This window comes from Somniosus microcephalus, chromosome 13 (genome assembly GCF_052327205.1).
Source record: "Somniosus microcephalus isolate GS21.2 chromosome 13, FLI_Smic_1.0, whole genome shotgun sequence".
In the NCBI taxonomy this organism is placed as follows: Eukaryota; Metazoa; Chordata; class Chondrichthyes; order Squaliformes; family Somniosidae; genus Somniosus; species Somniosus microcephalus.
Window position 1 is genome coordinate 161433993 of NC_140999.1, and position 19146 is coordinate 161453138.

At 45.8% G+C, this 19146-nt stretch overlaps 1 protein-coding gene across 8 annotated transcripts in view; it reads right to left on the minus strand.

Annotated features, from left to right (window-relative positions):
- Positions 1-273: 273 nt before the first annotated feature.
- Positions 274-19146, minus strand: part of LOC147108729 (myelin transcription factor 1-like) — an 86107-nt gene continuing 67234 nt past the window's right edge. For 6 of the 8 annotated variants that reach the window (XM_086005491.1, XM_086005489.1, XM_086005490.1 and 3 more), the window contains one exon: positions 274-1775. In XM_086005491.1, the coding sequence (XP_085861617.1) occupies positions 1632-1775 (144 nt within the window). In that variant the 3' untranslated portion in view covers positions 274-1631. The remainder of the gene's footprint in view (positions 1776-19146) is intronic. The other 2 variants (XM_086005494.1, XM_086005488.1) reach the window with 1 other exon arrangement.

A 19146-nucleotide genomic window follows, 5' to 3' on the forward strand; every position in this document is an offset into this window, starting at 1 on the left:
TATGTGTGGGGCCTCACACAAGGTACGTGTGAATTCTTTTCGGAGGTCGACGGCGTACTCCATAGCAACATCGCCAACTGCAGTTTCTGGGCCAATACATTATGTGCTACATTCCTGTCATAAAACAGTTACCATCTGACTTAGTGTAAGAAATGCCATGGAAATACACCAGTAAAGAAGGAAAATTTTAAAAAAATTAAGAAGATACTTGAAACTGCATATGGAGCACAATTCTCACCTGTAAAAATTAGGCTCCACAAAATGGTTCTTTTTATCAGCTTTGTTTTATTTCATTATGTAGATGGAACAACAAGATGTACGTATTTAAACAAGTAAACAGTAATTTTGTCTTTTAACATAGATACATACATTTGGATGCACAATCACAACAAAAATTGCACTAAAACAGTGTTTGAACAGTGCTTATTTCCGTAAATAATTACAATACTCAGCACTGCAACAGAGTTCAGCTTTTTTTCTGATTTACAAACATCACTTATAAATTACATATCTTTCAGTGAGGCAAGAGCGCCACTAATGCCCTGATCTCAAGTTTTAATGACCTGAGACTTCAACAAATTCAAACACAGTTTAGTACCTGGAATGTGTTAAACTATAGTAGGACTCCGGTACATTGTACAGAAGTCCGCAATTGCTCTTTCCTTTTGTACTTCCTGCCCTATAAATGATGAGTGGTTTACTCCATTGACTATTTTTAACCGTTTTATTTTGACCAGTGGAGAATTAATGCAATAGAACCACAATGCAATTCCGTATACCTGCTGCTGCAAAAAGGCTGTAAACGTCCCATATTAAAATTTCTTATCATTACATCTCTATTTGAAACTGTTCAAATTATTCAATGAGGAAGGTTTCTAACTGCGACACTCTACAATACATTTAAGTTCGCAGACTATGCTGATCCCAAACCCAATGTCACATAACAGACACGTAGACTTACAAAATAAATATACATCAATCACAAAAAATGGCTCTTAAGTATTACAGTAAGGACTCTTTAAATTAATTTGCTTAAATATCAAATAAATAGTTGTTAATACATAATTTTGCTTTAGCAGTGGCAAATGTCTGAAAAATATTTTCATGAATAGGAAAAAATATTAACAAAATCAAAACATTTTCTGAAAAAAATTATCAAAACATGTCAGTTATAAAATATTCTCACTCCACATAAAAAGGGAATAAATCACATTAATAAAGTAATAAATAATACAATACAAAAATAACTTGACTTGTGTTAATTAAATTCATAAAACAGCTAGTACTGGAGCAGCATAAGAAATATTACTGTCTTCATGCACTCCAGAAGCTTGTGTTTTTTTAAAAATTCAGTTTTATCTGGATTAAAAACAAAGTTAAATAAATAGACAAACATTAAATAAATAGGTAGAGTCAACATACAGAATTCAGAATAGTTTACATATTTGCTTTCCAGATTCATTTTAAACGTTATTTTAAAATTTACACAATAAGGTTACGGACTACTTGTTCTAAACAAGTGCAATTTCTATGTTCGTAATTGCTATAAATATTTCTAAACCAATATCAATCACAAATTTACTGTATTTACAGGGTAGGTGAACAGTTCATATACAATGTTGGGGTTTTTTTTAGACCTGAATGCCCTTTACAGCTTGTTTGATGCTCTCCAGTAGTGCTTTATTTTCTGGGTTCTGGTAGCATTCCATATTGGTATACATATCTGTGAGGGTATTAACATAGGCGTCAAAATTCTGTTCGCTGATTGGTTCCTGCTGAACAATAAAGGGAAAAAATTGTCAAAACATGAATGATCTTCTTACAGGTCTGGAGAGCGCAACATTTTGAGCTTTGGAGGTTTTTACAGTGACCTTTACAAAGCATGAATACCTCTTACATAAGACCATAAGAAATAGGAGCAGGAGCAGGCCATTCAGCCCCCCGAGCCTGCTCTGCCATTCAATGAGATCATGGCTGATCTGGCCTCAACTCCAATTTCCTGCCCGCTCCCCATAACCCTTGACTCCACTGTTGCTCAAAAATCTGTCTATTTCAGCCTTGAATATATTCAATGACTCGGCTTCCACAGCTCTCTGGGGTAAAGAATTCCAAAGATTCATGACCCTCTGAGAGAAGAAATTGCTCCTCATCTGTCTTAAATGGGCGACCCTTTATTCTGAGACTATGCCCCCTCGTTCTAGATGCCCTGACGAGGGGAAACATCCTCTCAGCATCTACCTGTCCAACCCCCTCAGAATCTTATATGTTTCAATAAGATCACCCCTCATTCTTCTAAACTCCAATGAGTATAGGCCCAATCTGCTCAACCTTTCTTCATAATACAACCCTTCCATCCCAGGAATCAACCTCGTGAACCTTCTCTGAACTGCCTCCAATGCAACTATATCCCTCCTTAAATAAGGGGACCAAAACTGTACGCAGTACTCTAGGTGTGGTCCCACCAGAGCCTTATACAGTTGTAGCAAGACTTCCCTACTTTTATACTCTATCCCCCTTGAAATAATAGTTAACATTCCATTTGCCTTCCTAATTACTTGCACCTGCATGTTAACTTTTTGAGTTTCGTGTATGAGGACACCTACATCCTTCTGTACTGCTGCATTCTGTAGTCTTTCTCCATTTAAATAATATTTTTCTTTTCTATTCTTCCTACCAAAGTGGATAACTTCACATTTTCCCACATTATACTTCATCTGCTAAATTCTTGCCCACTCACTTAACCTATCTATATCCCTTTGCAGATTCTTGTCCTCCTCACAACTTGCTTTCCCACCTATCATCGTATCGTCTGCAAATTTGGCTACAATACACTCGCTTCCTTCATCCAAGTCATTAATATAGATTGAAAATAGTTGAGGCCCCAGCACTGATCCCTGTCGCACCCCACTAGTTACAGATTGCCATCCTGAAAATGACCCATTTATCCCGACTCTCTGTTTTCTGTTAGTTAGCCAATCCTCTACCCAATCTAATATATTACCCCCAACACCTTGAGCTCTTATCTTATGCAGTAACCTTTTATGTGGCATCTTGTTGAATGCCTTTTGGAAATCCAAATACACTACATCTACTGGTTCCCCTTTATCCACCCTGCTCGATACCTCCTCAAAGAACTCTTAATAGATTTGTCAAACACAATTTCCCTTTCATAAAACCATGTTGACTCTGTTTGATTGTATTATGATTTTCTAAATGCCCTGCTACTACTTCCTTAATAATGGATTTGAGCATTTTGCCAATGACAGATGTTAGGCTAACTGGCCTATAGTTTCCTGCTTTCTGTCTCCCTCCTTTTTTGAATAAGGGCGTTACATTTGCGGTTTTCCAATCCGCAGGGACTTTTCCAGCGTCGAGGAAATTTTGGAAGATTACAACCAATGTATCCACTATCTATGTAACCACTTCTTTTAAGACCCTACGATGCAGGCCATCAGGTCCAGGGGACTTGTCAGCTTTAGACCCATAAGTTTGCCTAGCACTTTTTCTCTAGTGATAGTGATTGTTTTAAGTTCCTCCCTCCCTTTTGCCCCTTGATTTTCTACTAATACTGGGATGTTTTTAGGGTCTTCTACTGTGACGACAGATATTTGTTCAATGCCTCTGCCATTTCCTTGTTTCCCATTATTATTTCCCCAGTCTCGTCCTCTAAGGGACCAATGTTTATTTTAGCTACTCTCTACCTTTTTATATATTGTAGAAGCTCTTACCGTCAGGTTTTATATTTCTTGCTACTTTACTCTCATAAGCTATTTTCTCCATCTATTTTTTTTTAGTCATCCTTTGCTGGTTTCTAAAATTTTCACAATCTTCTGGCCTACCACTAATCTTTGCAACACTGTATGCCTTTTCTTTCAATTTGATACCATCCTTAACTTCCTTGGTTAGCCATGGTTGGTTCATCCTTCTCTTCGAGTCTTTCTTTCTCACTGAAATATATCTTTGTTGAGAGTCATGAAATATCTCTTTAAATGTCTGCCACTGCTTTTCCACTATCTTACCTTCTAATCTATTTTCCCAGTCCACTTTAGCCAACTCTCTCCTCATACCTTTGTAATTGCCTTTATTTAAGTTTAATACTCTAGTTTCAGACCCAAGTTTCTCACCTTCAAACTGAATGTGGAATTCTATCATGTTATGATCACTCTTCCCTAGAGGATCCTTTACTATGAAATAATTAATTAATCCTGTTTCATTACACATTACCAGATCTAAAATAGCCAAGAAACTGTCCCGAATACACTCTATGAACTTGTCCTCAAGGCTGCTTTTGCCAATTTGATTTGTCCAATCTATACGAAGATTAAAATCGCCCACGATTATTGCAGTATCTTTCTTACAAGACCCCATTATTTCTTGATTTATACTCTGTCCTATAGTGTAACTACTGTTAGAGGGCCTATAGACTACTCCCACCAATGCCTTCTTTCCTTTACTATTTCTTACCTCCACCCAAATTGATTCTACATCTTGGACTTCCGAGCCAAGATCATTTCTCACTATTGTACTGCTCTCATCCTTTATTAACAGAGCTACCCCACCTCCTTTTCCTTTCTGTGTATCCTTCCAAAATGTCAAATCCCCTGAATATTCAGTTCCCAGCCTTGGTCACATTGCAGCCACGTCTCTGTGATGGCTATTAGATCATACCCATGTATTTCTATTTGTGCCATCAATTCACCTATCTTGTTACGAATCATGCGTGCATTCAGATAAAGAGCCTTTGAATTTGTCTTTTTATCATTTTCCCCTACTCTGACCTTATTTGCTGGTGCACTCTTATGTTTATGCGCTCTGTCCCTTCCTGTCACACTCTGGTTTTTATTGCCCATATCGCTACCCTGCACTATTGCCCTATCCTTTCTCTTTAACTTTCTAAATTTCCCCTCGCTTGAACCCGCCCCTGCATGGCTCTCCTACCACCATCGAACCTCTTATGTACACTTTCTACCTCTACAGCTGATTACCCTCTCCTCCATAAATTCTAAGTCAAACTTTTGGTCAGCTCTCCGAACTCTATGGTGGCATGGCGGCACCCTTTGTAAACCATCTCGGGATCTTTTTCTGTTTTAAAGACACGGTGGGCTCGATTTTCATTGGGCTGCTGAGGTTGGATTGGAGGCGTGTGGGGGTTAAAATCGTGAAATCGGGGGGCACGAACCCATCTTGCCCCCAACCCGCCTCCATGCCAGTTTCAAAGGAGGCGGGTACCCGACCTGTGCTGGGACCTACCTCCCCGAGGCGGGAAGGAGATTAGTGCCAATTAACTGCCTGTTTACAGGTAGTTAACAGGCAGTTTTTAGCCTAATCCCTATTTTCATCCCTGAAGTGTGGGATTCCCGACGGCTCCAAACCACGCCAAGTTAGCGAGGCGGACCGTCGGGCTGAAGGGCTTGGAGGGTTCGAGATGTCCGGTGTTCAGGTGAGTGATGTGTGCATGAGTGCAGAGGTAAGTGTGTTTGGTGTGTGTAAAGTGTTTAAATAAGTTTTACTTAACTTTTAGTTACCTTTACAGCCTTTCTTCCTTCAGGTCTCAGGAGTCCCTCATCTCACCGGCACAGAAAGCAGAATGGCCGCGAGCTGTCAAAAGTTGCAGCATTCAGCTTTCTGTTCTGGAGAGATCTCTAAATCAGCCTGAGAGGAAGGAATTAACTTAGTGTACAGATTGTCAGTGTTTGACAGCTTCAAAGAGCTGTGAAACGCTATTTCATCTGTCAAAAGCTCTTGACAGATGAAATGTCAATCTGTGACGTCACCTGTTGCCGGGTGGCCCTTAATTGGCCTGCTGAGCCCACTGGGCGGGCTCAATAAGGTCAATCAAGTGAAAATCGCGTGGGTTGGCCACAACTCGATGGAGGCGGGACTACAACCCCAAAGTTGTAGTCCCGCCTCCTACACTCCTCCAATATCAAAATCCAGCCCACTATATAAATGCAAGTTTGTTGTTGTTGTAAACTGGGTGAATGATGCAACAAAATCTATGTGTGTGCTAACACCAGCTACATGGAAGAGTTATATAACAACGTGCACTTATATCGTGCCCATAATGTAGTGAAACAAGCCAAGGTTTCATATAAGGGTACTGAGCAGGAACTGGGGGAAGAAGGTTAGGGGAGGTGATTGAAGGCACAGTTGAAGAGGTGGGTTGGAGAGACAATCCTACAACATCCATTTTCTAAAGTGCTAGTGGTACTGCATCTGATTGGCTGAACACTTGTAAACATGGCTAAAAATGACACATTTTTAACACAACATATAATTCAGATTCCTATGTTGGAATAATCAAGAAAATAACAGGATCACGATATTTATCTCAAACATACATTCAAGCAAAACTGATATTGATACTTAGGTTATTTTAGAAGTTTGAAATATGCATTATTTTTGTGTGTACCTTTTAAATTCAGAAGGCTGTTTAACATATGTTTGGTTAAGACCATTTCAGGTGAATTTGTAGCATTGCAAAGAATATACCATTGAAAATGAGCCTTGCATTTTACCAATTCTAACATGTCAGCATTAGATAACACTGCTGTAATTACAAGCAACCTTACAGAGATACTGAGAAAAACCAAAAGGTCCTAAGTTTTATTTTGAATGAGCTTCAGATTCTAACTGGTGCAGTACACACCAACTTCAACACATTGCTTGTTTCACAAGTACACAGTCTACAGTAAAGAGATGCAGATGTTTTGATTGCAAAACGTTGGCTATTAATCCACAGTGGAGCAATTTTCACTCTGGAAATTAAAGTCTACTCCCTATAAATTGGATTTAACCCAAGTCAACACCCCAAATGGGAGCCTTTGAAGTTCATAATAATTGCTGCTGGAACAGCCACTAGCTGGTTCTTGTAATGCCAAATGTGATTCCTGTCATGATGTATTATAATCCACTTAGTGCCACATTTACTCTGCTTGCTTCAACAGGACCTATATACTCAAGTTTTATTATCTGAACCTTCACATGAAAACAGCACAACTGCGAAGAAAGCTTCATTGAAAATTCAATAGTAACTACATTAACTAGCTTACATCAATGCTCTACCTTTCCAAATTAACATCTTGCCACCTGCTCGATATAATATGAACTCATTTATTTTTCTAGCAAGTGAAATAGGTAATTTCTCTCTTCTAGTAGTTTGACCTACTTCACATCCTATAGTGAAAAGGCAAGGCAGCTACTGCGCCCACGAAAACCTGAATGTAACACCTTTAAGAAATGGTTCAGCTGGACCCAACATCAATATAACCAATATAAACCAACACAAGAGGGGAAAATTGGTTATGGCTCATTTTTGGGTCTATAACCAGCAGGGCACCGACAGTGCGCACCCCAACCAGGCGGCCCAAATCCATCCTGGATTATTAGTTCTCAGGGCTCATTTGCTTAATTTGAGCAAGCTACTGGTGCTGGTTGCACCTCCACAGGCAGCTCGCGCCTTTGTGAAAGGTCAATGTTGTCTGGCTTGCCTCACCGCCAGTGGCCCGTAGATAAGTCCTGGAAGGTGGGTGGAGCGGCAACAGGTGGTGGGGGGGGGCGGTTGACTGTGATGCTGTGGAGTCGGGCGAGCACTACTGCTCCTCCTTGCTCCACAGGGACATTTGTGGTAAACCACTTTTGTCGTTCACTATCGTTACACTATAGTTATCACTGTTATATCGTTACTCTATGGTTATCACTGTTCACACTGTTGTATCACTATACGAGGTCGCCTCTTGTCACGCTGTTATACCTGGGCTGACCACTGCTGACTCCGCCCATGGCTCCACCTACCTGCCCAGGTATAAAGGTGGTCGACTGGCTGGTATTCCTCCTTGTTGGATCCGATCACCCACGAGGGTGGGCTCTGTTATTTAGCCAATAAAAACCTATAGTTACTTTCTTAACTCGTCGCTTTTCATTGGATGAATTGATAGGTATATCAATTTTATTGGCTAAATTTTAAAATGTCGACACTTGAGCAGTCAAACGACCAGTCAAACGACCAGCCAAGCGACCAGCCAGACGCTCAGCTACAACAGCCACAGCAGCCAGCCTGGCTGCGAGCCCTCCGACCACCGTACCTGGATCTAAACCCACAGGCAGCAAACTCAGCCCTCGACTTCGAACACTGGCTGAGCTGTTTCGAATTCTACCTGGGAGAATCCGGCGTGCCTCAGAAATCCATGCTAAGAGTTCTGACCGCCCAAGTGAGCCCTAAAGTATTCGCACTCATCCGGGACCTTAAAACATACGAAGCCGCCATCAACCTGCTGAAACAACAGTACCGGAGCCCGGTAAACTCCATGTATGCCAGACACCTCCTAAGATCCCGCCCGCAACAGCCAGGAGAGTCGGTAGATGAATTTTTACGGGCGCTACAAGCACTCGGCCGGGTCTGTGACTTTAAAGCGGTATCAGCGGCAGAAAATACTGAAGATAATGTCCGCGATGCCTTCGTGAAAGGCCTGCGGTCCGACTACGCACGGCAAAGACTTCTTGAAGCAAAGGACCTTGACCTGAACACAGCTGCAGCCCTCGCTCGCTCCCTAGAAGTGGCCCATCGGGACCTCGAGGCGTACTCCAGGTACAGTAATTTGCGACCCTGGGACTCGGGACCGACCCCGACCGCGATACCCCTCGCAGCGCCGCCCCTGGGACCTACCTCTGCGTCGGCGTCCCGGGCCCGATCGGGACCATCACCCCCGGTACCGGCTGCGACTTCGGACCCCCGCGATTGGGCCGCCGGCTGCTTCTTCTGCGGCCAGGCGAAACAGCCTAGGGCGCGCTGCCCAGCGAGAAACGCGACGTGCTCAAGCTGCCTGAAGAAAGGCCACTTTGCTAAGGCCTGCAGAGGCCAACAGAGATCAACAGAGGCCAGCAGTGCCTCGTGCGAGTTGTGGGGGCGGCCATCTTCCATCAAGGCCACAGATGCCAGCAGCCCCACGTGTGAGTCATGGGGGCGGCCATCTTTGATCCAGGCAACCGACACCAGCAGTGCCTCATGTGAGTTGTGGGGGCAGCCATCTTCTCCGCCATTTTGTCCAATCTCGTGGGCGCCGCCATTTTACCCTCCACGCTCGACCGCCACCTCGCCTCCGGACTCGACCACCGCCTCACCCGCAGACTACGGCAGCTCGCTGAGCCACACACTAGCCTCCGTCACACTGGACCAAGCCCGCCCGCACCACCTGTCCAAGTCCATGATGGACATCAAAGTAAACAGCCGCGCCATGACCTGCCTGTTCGACAGCGGAAGCACGGAGAGTTTCATCCACCCAGACACGGTGAGCCACTACTCCCTCACTGTCCGGCCAACGCGCAACCGGATCTCGATGGCATCGAGGTCCCACGCCACAGACATCAGCGGCTACTGTGTCGTGACCCTGTCGGTTAAGGGCACGGAGTATAAAAATTTTAAACTCCTCGTCCTCCCCCAGCTCTGCGCTGCCGTCCTACTAGGGCTGGACTTCCAATCCCACCTCCAAAGCGTCACTCTAGCATACGGCGGACCCCTCCCCCCACTCACAGTCGACAACCAGCAGCCTTTAAACCGCCCACCGCGTAACACCTGCGGCCTATCCACCCTCAAGGTCCCGCCACCTTCCCTGTTCGCTAACCTCACCCCCGACTGCAAACCCGTCGCTACCAAGAGCAGGCGGTACAGCGCCGGGGACAGAGCCTTCATTAGCTCTGAGGTGCAGCGTCTCCTGAAGGAGGGCATCATCGAGGGGAGCAGCAGCCCCTGGCGTGCCCAGGTTGTGGTCGTTAAGACCGGCAACAAAAACCGCCTGGTCATCGACTACAGCCAGACCATAAACCGGTACACCCAGCTGGACGCATACCCCCTTCCCCGCATATCTGATATGGTCAATCCGATTGCACAATACCGAGTATTCTCTACCATCGACCTTAAGTCGGCCTACCACCAACTCCCTATCCGCCCTGAGGACCGCCAGTATACCGCCTTCAAGGCGAATGGCCGCCTCTACCACTTCCTTAGGGTTCCCTTCGGCGTCACCAACGGGGTTTCGGTCTTCCAAAGGGAGATGGACCGGATGTTTGACCAGAACGGGCTGCACGCCACGTTCCCCTATCTAGATAACGTCACCATCTGCGGCCGCGACCGGCAGGACCATGATGTTAATCTGGAGAGATTCCTCCGTACGGCCCAACGGCTGAACCTCACCTACAATAAGGAGAAATGTGTGTTTAACACCTCACGCCTTGCCATCCTCGGCTGCGTAGTAGAGGACGGACTCATCGGCCCCGACCCCGAAAGAATGCGCCCCCTCATGGAGTTACCCCTCCCCCACTGCCCAAAGGCGCTGAAGAGAACCCTGGGGCTCTTCGCCTACTATGCCCAATGGGTGCCCAATTATGCGGACAAAGCCAGACCCCTCATGAAGTCCACATCCTTCCCCCTTACGGAGGAAGCGTGCGCTGCCTTCTCCCTCATTAAGGGAGACATTGCTAAGGCCACAATGCACGCGGTGGATGAGTCCATCCCCTTCCAAGTTGAGAGCGATGCATCCGACTTCGCCCTAGCCGCTACCCTTAACCAGGAGGGGAGACCGGTGGCCTTCTTCTCAAGGACCCTACAGGGCCCTGAGATCCGACACTTGTCGGTCGAGAAGGAGGCCCAAGCGATTGTGGAGGCTGTACGACACTGGAGGCACTACCTGGCAGGCAAACGATTTACCCTCCTCACCGACCAGCGTTCGGTCGCTTTTATGTTTAATAACAAGCTGAGGGGTAAAATCAAGAACGACAAGATCTTGAGGTGGAGAATCGAACTCTCCACCTATGATTATGGTATCTTGTACCGGCCAGGTAAGCTGAACGAACCCCCTGATGCTCTATCACGAATTACATGCGCCAACGCGCAAATTGATAGACTTCAGACCCTCCACAACGACCTCTGCCACCCCGGAGTCACCAGACTTTACCACTTCATTAAGGCCCGCAACTTGCCCTACTCCATCGAGGAGGTCAGGACCATGACCAGGAACTGCCAGACCTGTGCCGAGTGCAAACCGCATTTCTTTAGGCCGGACAGAGCAAGCCTGATCAAGGCCACCCGCCCCTTCGAGCGCTTGAGCATCGATTTTAAGGGGCCCCTCCCGTCCTCTGACCGTAATGTGTACTTCCTCAACATTGTTGATGAGTACTCCCGTTTCCCCTTCGCCTTCCCCTGCCCAGACATGACCAGTACCACGGTCATTAAATGCCTGAACGACCTCTTCGCCTTGTTCGGGTTCCCAAACTATATACATAGTGACCGGGGCTCCTCCTTCATGAGCGAGGAACTCCGCCAGTTCCTACTAGCAAGAGGTATTGCTGCAAGCAGGACCACCAGCTACAACCCTCGAGGGAACAGCCAGGTGGAAAGAGAGAACGCGACTGTATGGAAGGCCGTCCTCTTAGCCTTAAAGTCTAAGGGCCTCCCAACCTCCCGCTGGCAGGAAGTCCTCCCGGCAGCGCTGCATTCCATCCGGTCACTACTTTGCACTGCCATTAACGCCACCCCCCATGAACGAATGTTTGTTTTCCCCAGGAAGTCGACTACGGGAACCACACTACCAACCTGGCTGACCTCTCCGGGGCCCGTCCTGCTGCGAAAGCACGTGAGGGCCCATAAAACGGACCCCCTGGTCGAGAGGGTGAACCTCCTGCACGCCAACCCTCAGTACGCCTATGTGGCATACCCAGACGGGCGGGAGGACACAGTCTCCTTGCAAGACCTCGCACCCTCGGGCATTCCCGAGACACCACCTTCACCCCCCCCCACCCCACCCCCGATTCCAGCTCAGGTAGACGGCATGCCGGAACCCCACGAGCCCTCGCCGACCACGCAGACACCAGCATCACCACCGGAGAATGCAACACCGCCGCTGCGACGATCGGAAAGGCTTACTGTGGTGTATGTGCCTTTAAGAGCAATTATGGTGTATGTGCCTTTAAGAGCCCCAGGTGTGCGTAATGCCGGTAATTGCCACTTGGGCTATATAAGCCTGTGTATTGTGTATATCCTTTAGAACCCCCCCCAGACTTGCTTAGTAAATACCTATGAACCAACTCCTGTCTTCAGTGTCTTTATCTACACACGGACACTACAGTGGCGACGAAGTGGAAACGGACTTACCTGCAATTCGGCAGCACCTCAAGGACATCGATTCCTCCAGCGTCCAGAAGACTCAAGGAAGTTATAGAAACTGTGGTTTTACCAGCTGTCCAAGCTGGTGGCAGGTACTGCGCTAATCCTTCCTGGGCGTCAGGCTGGGGCTCCAGCGTCGGGCTCTACAGCTGAGACAGGCAGCGAAATCGGAGGCAAGCAATAACGGACTGGGAGGGTGCACTCGGGAGACGGTCGGCGTGGCAAGCAGGTCAGCGTTTAGACCTCCATCGGGAACAAGTCTCCAACAGTGAATAAACGGAAACCACAGTAAAACAGCGTTGTTATCGGTAGCAGCGGCGGGAAAGCGCAGGAAGCGCCATATCGTTGCTACAGAGAGAAAAAAAAGCGCGGGAAGCGCCATATCTTTTTTTTGAAATGCCTAAGTCTGGCAATATGGATGCTTTTGATAACGAAACAGAGCCTAACTTTGGCAATATTGATGTTTTTGATAACAAGATAGAGAATTGGACCACATATGTAGAAAGAGTGGAGGTGTTTTGCACCGCAAATGGAATAGAAGATGAAAAAAAATCTTCAGTGCTTCTGGATCTAATGGGCGCAGAAGCATACAAGCTGTTACGCAACTTAATCACTCCAGCCGAACCGATGGACAAGAATTTTGAGGAGATTGTTGATACCCTACACTGCCAATTCGAGGCAGATTCTCTGCAAGACAAATTCATCTGCGATCCCCTAAATGTAGAAACACAAAAAAAGGTATCTTCTGGAAAAGATTTAACACTGGACAAGGCTTTCAGTGCAATAGGAGCGGCAAAGATACAGCAAAGGCCACAGGACTTCGGCACCCATGAAATGACACGGGGTTTCAAGAGATGTTATCGCTGCGGCAGATCCAACCATGACCAGAGGGATTGCTGGTTCAAAGAAAAAGCATGCAGGCGATGCGGAAAGATGGGACACATTCCACGTGTATGCCGATCTGAAAATAAAAAATCCACTAACGGGAAAAGAATCAATAAGGAAAAGCACAGAAAGGTACAAATGATGACGGACAGTAGCTCCAAAGACCAGAAGAGCGATAGCGACTCCAGGAACAAGAGACTAAGCTCTCTCAAATTACATAATGTAATTGCCAATGAAGATTACCAGACCATTTGGGTTACCCTCATAATAGCAGGGTCCCCAGTTAAAATGGAGCTAGATACAGGATCAGCTCTAACCGTAATAAATCGACGAGATTACGAGAGGCTATTTTCGCATATACCTCTAAAAGACACATCCATTATCTTAAAAACATATACGGGGCAGAAAGTATACCCCAAAGGAAAAATAAAGGTGCCTGTGGTATACAACGGCAAAGAAATACAAAAGTTGTATTTATACATTCTACAAGATGGTGGTCCACCGTTGTTGGGACGTGAATGGATAAGGAAGATACGTTTAGACTGGCACTCCATTCAGGCACTGACGGTGACCAGTAAGGAAAAAAACAAGGATGACATCATACCTGAACGATTAAAAGACATCTTGGCCAACGCCAAAGAAGTGTTTCAAGAGAAACTAGGAACCTTGAAAGGCATCACCGCCTCAATAAAAGTGGAAGATGCAGCAATTCCAAAATTTTTTAAGGCAAGACCGGTGCCATACGCAATACGTCCGGCAGTCGAGGCAGAGCTGGAGAATTTGGAAAAGGCAGGCGTATTATCCAAAATAGATTGGAGCGAATGGGCAACACCCATCGTTCCAGTCATGAAAAAAGCATTGAAAAATAACTCTGAGGAACAGAGAAAAATTCGCATCTGTGGGGACTTTAAGGTGACTGTAAACCCGGTCCTTCACACGGTACAGTATCCTCTTCCGAGGATAGAAGATATTTTCGCCTCACTATCCGGAGGAAAACGTTTCACAAAAATTGACTTGGCACAGGCATATCTACAGATGGAGGTTGAGGAGACCTCTAAAAAGTATCTCACAATAAACACACACAAAGGCCTGTACCAGTACAATCGACTGGTTTTTGGAGTAGCATCAGCTCCAGCTATCTGGCAAAGAGCTATGGAGCAAGTCCTGCAAGGGATTCCGGGGACTCAGTGTTACCTAGACGACATCCTTATAACAGGAGAAAACGACAACGAGCACCGTGCCAATTTGGAGCAGGTGCTCACTAGGCTGAAAGAACGGGGCCTACGAGCAAATCGCCCCAAGTGCGAATTTTTCCAAAATCAGATATCATATTGTGGCCACATAATTAATAAGGAAGGGTTGCATAAGTCACCTGAAAAAATTGAAGCAGTTATAAAAGCCCCAGCACCTGAAAATGTTTCACAATTGAGGTCATTCCTGGGATTAATAAATTACTATCATAAAGTTTTACTGAACTTATCAACTATTCGCCACCCTCTTAATGATCTTCTACACACAGGAGTGATTTGGAAATGGAACGAAGACTGTAAACGTGCCTTCCATAAATGTAAAGACTTAATCACATCCGAGAAAGTTTTGGCTCATTACAACCCATCACTACCAATCAGACTGGCGTGCGATGCATCCCCTTACAGCATAGGAGCGGTATTGTCCCATAGATTCCCTGATGGCTCGGAACGGCCGATAGCTTTTGCGTCACGCTCATTGAACTCAGCTGAGCGTAACTATTCCCAGATAGACAGGGAAGCACTCAGCCTGGTATGGGGAGTGAAGAAATTCAACCATTACCTACACGGACAAAAATTTACCTTGCTGACTGACCATCAACCCCTCATCTCCATATTCAACCCTAAGAAAGGTGTCCCCATTATGACGGCACAAAGACTACAGAGGTGGTCCCTTTTTCTAGGGGCACACCAATACAACATTGAATACAAAGGGTCAAAACAGCATGGGAATGCTGACGGTTTATCGCGCCTGCCGTTGCCAACAATAGAAGAGGCACCTACAGTAGACCCAGTAGAGATATTCCACTCTACCATAGTGGAATGTCTACCAGTGACAAATTCTGCCATTGAAAGGGAGACCAGAAATGACCCTACTCTCTCACGGGTCTACGATTTAACAATGAAGGGATGGCCAGCACATGGCGAACCACTGTTGCCAGCATTCTCGCAAAGAAGAGAACAGCTGTCAGTGTGCCGAGGAACCTTGATGTGTGGATCCAGAGTGGTGATTCCACCCAAACTCCAGGATAAAGTGCTAAAGGAGCTTCACGAGGGGCATCTGGGTGGAGTGAAAATGAAGAACCTAGCTAGGGCGTTTGTATGGTGGCCAGGTATCGATGGAGACATCGAAGACATGACCAAGAGCTGCCTAGGATGCCAGAAGGTCCAAAATGCTCCGCCACAGGCCCCTCTACATCCATGGGAGTGGCCCTCATCTCCCTGGCAAAGGGTGCACATCGACTTTGCTGGTCCATTTATGGACTCAATGTTCTTAATCGCAGTTGATGCACACTCCAAGTGGCCGGAGGTAATAAAGATGTCCTCCACCACCACGGAAAAAACCATCACAGTATTAAGGACCATATTTGCCAGGAATGGGCTGCCGGAACAGATATGTTCTGATAATGGACCGCAATTTGTGTCCGAAGAATTCAGAAAGTTCTTAAAGAACAATGGGGTAAAGCACTACACGTCCGCCCCATACCATCCCGCCACCAATGGATTGGCTGAAAGGTTTGTCCAGACCTTTAAGAAGGTCATAAAGGCCATGGGTAATGAAGACATAAAACTTCAGCACAAGGTGGATAACTTCTTATTTGCATATAGGAATGCAACACATATGGTTACAAACCAAACTCCCGCCATGATGTTCTACAATAGAAACCTAAGATGCCGGCTGGATTTGGTCAAGCCCAACATCCGAAGGGACGTGGAGAACCGGCAGTTTCAGGGCATGAATGAAAGGCCAACTAGGGCCTTCCAGATAGGCCAACCGGTTTTGGCCCGGGACTACCGTACCGAGAAATGGCAGCCTGGAACTATCTGCACACGACTAGGACCACTGATGTATACCGTGGACATCGGAGAAAGCATAATAAGGCGCCATGCTGACCAAATCATCAAGTCATCCGAAAAGGGACAACCTACACCACCACGCTATACATCTAACGATGAAGTAGAGATACCCATATCTACCTCCGATCCGGTGATACTGGAACCCGATGAACCCGACACTGGCCTTCAAGCCGAATCAGCCTTGCCAGAAGAACCTACTACACCACCAGAAACTACTACACCCCCGAGGCGTTATCCGGACCGAGTCAGGAAGCCTCCTGAGAGACTAACTTATAATTAATTAATACAGCAATGTATATTATTTTGCATATAACATGTAATTAATAATTACTTAAAATATGATGTACTAGTTAGCTAGAAGGGGAGGAATTGTGGTGTATGTGCCTTAAGAGCAATTATGGTGTATGTGCCTTTAAGAGCCCCAGGTGTGCGTAATGCCGGTAATTGCCACTTGGGCTATATAAGCCTGTGTATTGTGTATATCCTTTAGAACCCCCCCCAGACTTGCTTAGTAAATACCTATGAACCAACTCCTGTCTTCAGTGTCTTTATCTACACACGGACACTACACTTACGAGGCCTCCGGACAGACTGACATACCAGAACTGGTAGTACACTTCACCCCGCCGGACTCAAATCTAAACAAGGGGTGAATGTGGTAAACCACTTTTGTCGTTCACTATCGTTACACTATAGTTATCACTGTTATATCGTTACTCTATGGTTATCACTGTTCACACTGTTGTATCACTATACGAGGTCGCCTCTTGTCACGCTGTTATACCTGGGCTGACCACTGCTGACTCCGCCCATGGCTCCACCTACCTGCCCAGGTATAAAGGTGGTCGACTGGCTGGTATTCCTCCTTGTTGGATCCGATCACCCACGAGGGTGGGCTCTGTTATTTAGCCAATAAAAACCTATAGTTACTTTCTTAACTCGTCGCTTTTCATTGGATGAATTGATAGGTATATCAACATTTTATTTACATTTTAAAAAAACTTACCTTTTGGTGGTGGTAGCTGCTTAAGAATCCTGGGCTCCTGCTCTGCTCAATCTAGACCAATTTCCGCCAGGGGGCCTAAAGCAGGCATTAGGTCATTTACATATGTAAATGAGGGGCCTAACGCCTGTTTTAGGCAGCCTCCCTGCAAAGCTACCTTTACCAATATGGCGGCACCCACAGCGTAGGTGCAGATTGGGTGCAGGACATTGCACCCCGAAATTCATCCTCTTTGCTCCCATTTTCCACCTGGTAAACAAGTGCAATAAGGCCACAAAGGTCCTTGTAACAGATAGTGAAGGAAGAAAATAATACCTTCTGCTATCAATGTAATCTGCAGCTACCTTTTAGAGATTAAGGAAATCAATCTACTTACAGGAAACTTTGTGCTATCCGGCACCGACGGGACCGAGCTGTTGCCGTTCCCTCAAAACTGCCGGACACACCAGCGTTAATGTTGAAGCATACGGAGCTTTTCATCTCCGTATCTGACAACAAACACTGTTGCTTAGCAACAGCTTCTAAACAGTCGGCCCGTACCTTGGAAGCATCTCTGTAGCTTAGCAACAGCTTCAGAGAGACTTTGCAGAGCCTGACTGTTGAAAAAAAAGCCACGAGAAGAAAAAAAACCTAAAAACGGCTCCTGCTTTTTGCCGGTGGCTCGAGCTTGCCCGACATTTAGCCTCCGGATAACACAAAATTTCCTGTACTTGAAACTCTTTTAATGTCAACATATTTGGTAATAAATTTAATTAGATCTATTAAGCAGGAGGTTACCGTTTCTGCACCTGATTTCTCTCCTGTATGGCTTTCACTGTCTTCCTGCTCCGGCCATCAGAGCTAAATAGTTCTAAGGAATGTGGATCTAGAGCATCTCAAGACTGAGCGGATAGGCTCCAAAAGAGACCATAATATAGCAAACTGTATAATATATGGTCTGAGAAAGCAGAGGCTGATTCTGGTGTCAATACCAAAGGCAGGAGCTATGCTAAAGCAACTATATCATGAATGATGACAGAGAACTGGCAATGAGCCGTAGCTCATGTTCCATGATGGTTCTCTCACTAGGGCTGACAGATTATTGAATATCACAATCTGTTTTATCTATTGATGAGTGCAATGGTTTCTTACTGGTAAGGGACTGAAAGATATATCGTGCCCACTGTGCATGAGCTTATATAAAAGAGATTGTGACCAATCTACATCGATTAAGGCATTGTTGCAGCTGGTGCAAAACTTGAAATTTCTACTAGGAATACACAAACACAAAGCTTGTGCTGCGGCTGAAGAATTTCAAACACTTTTCTTGTAGGGCTCCTAATAATAAAACAGTAGTCGCTTTTACGTTGCTCTTTGGCTGCCAGCTCCCATGGCGTAGATCTGCTGTGGCTGGTGGCCATGTTAACATACACCTACAGGATTTTATTTTAGATGAGCACTGAGAAAGGCCAACTTTTCACCGAGTCTTCCTGGCTGCTGCCACTCTTACTGGGGCTGCTGCAGTGGCATAATGTCATGTCACGATGGGCAAACTTTTCCCATTATTTTTGCGTGACATCATGACAAATCATCATGGTGCACCTGCCCTACAATCGCTGGCCAATATATCATGGCAGCCCTACAAGTGCACTGAACACTTCGCCCCACAGTGCAGCTGGTTTACTGGAAGACCGGCTGCCTATTAATGGGGAAAAGTGGCTCAGCTTTCATTCCTGAGACCTCGGCAGTAATGTAAGTGCAGCTACTGTGTTTCACAGATTTAATGGCACCACAAGTATCGCGTTTGCAAAGATAATCCAGAGACCGTCAGTGAGTTCAGTTCATGCTGCTTTTAATATCGCTGCCACACACACACACTTCCAGGCACAAGCAATCGAATACCTATACACAATACAATGATCACAGCACTATCAAACTGCATGTGCTCAGGCCAAGGCAATCGAGTACCTATCACCAGATGTCAGACATAACATTTCCTCCCCCCTCACAGAATTTCA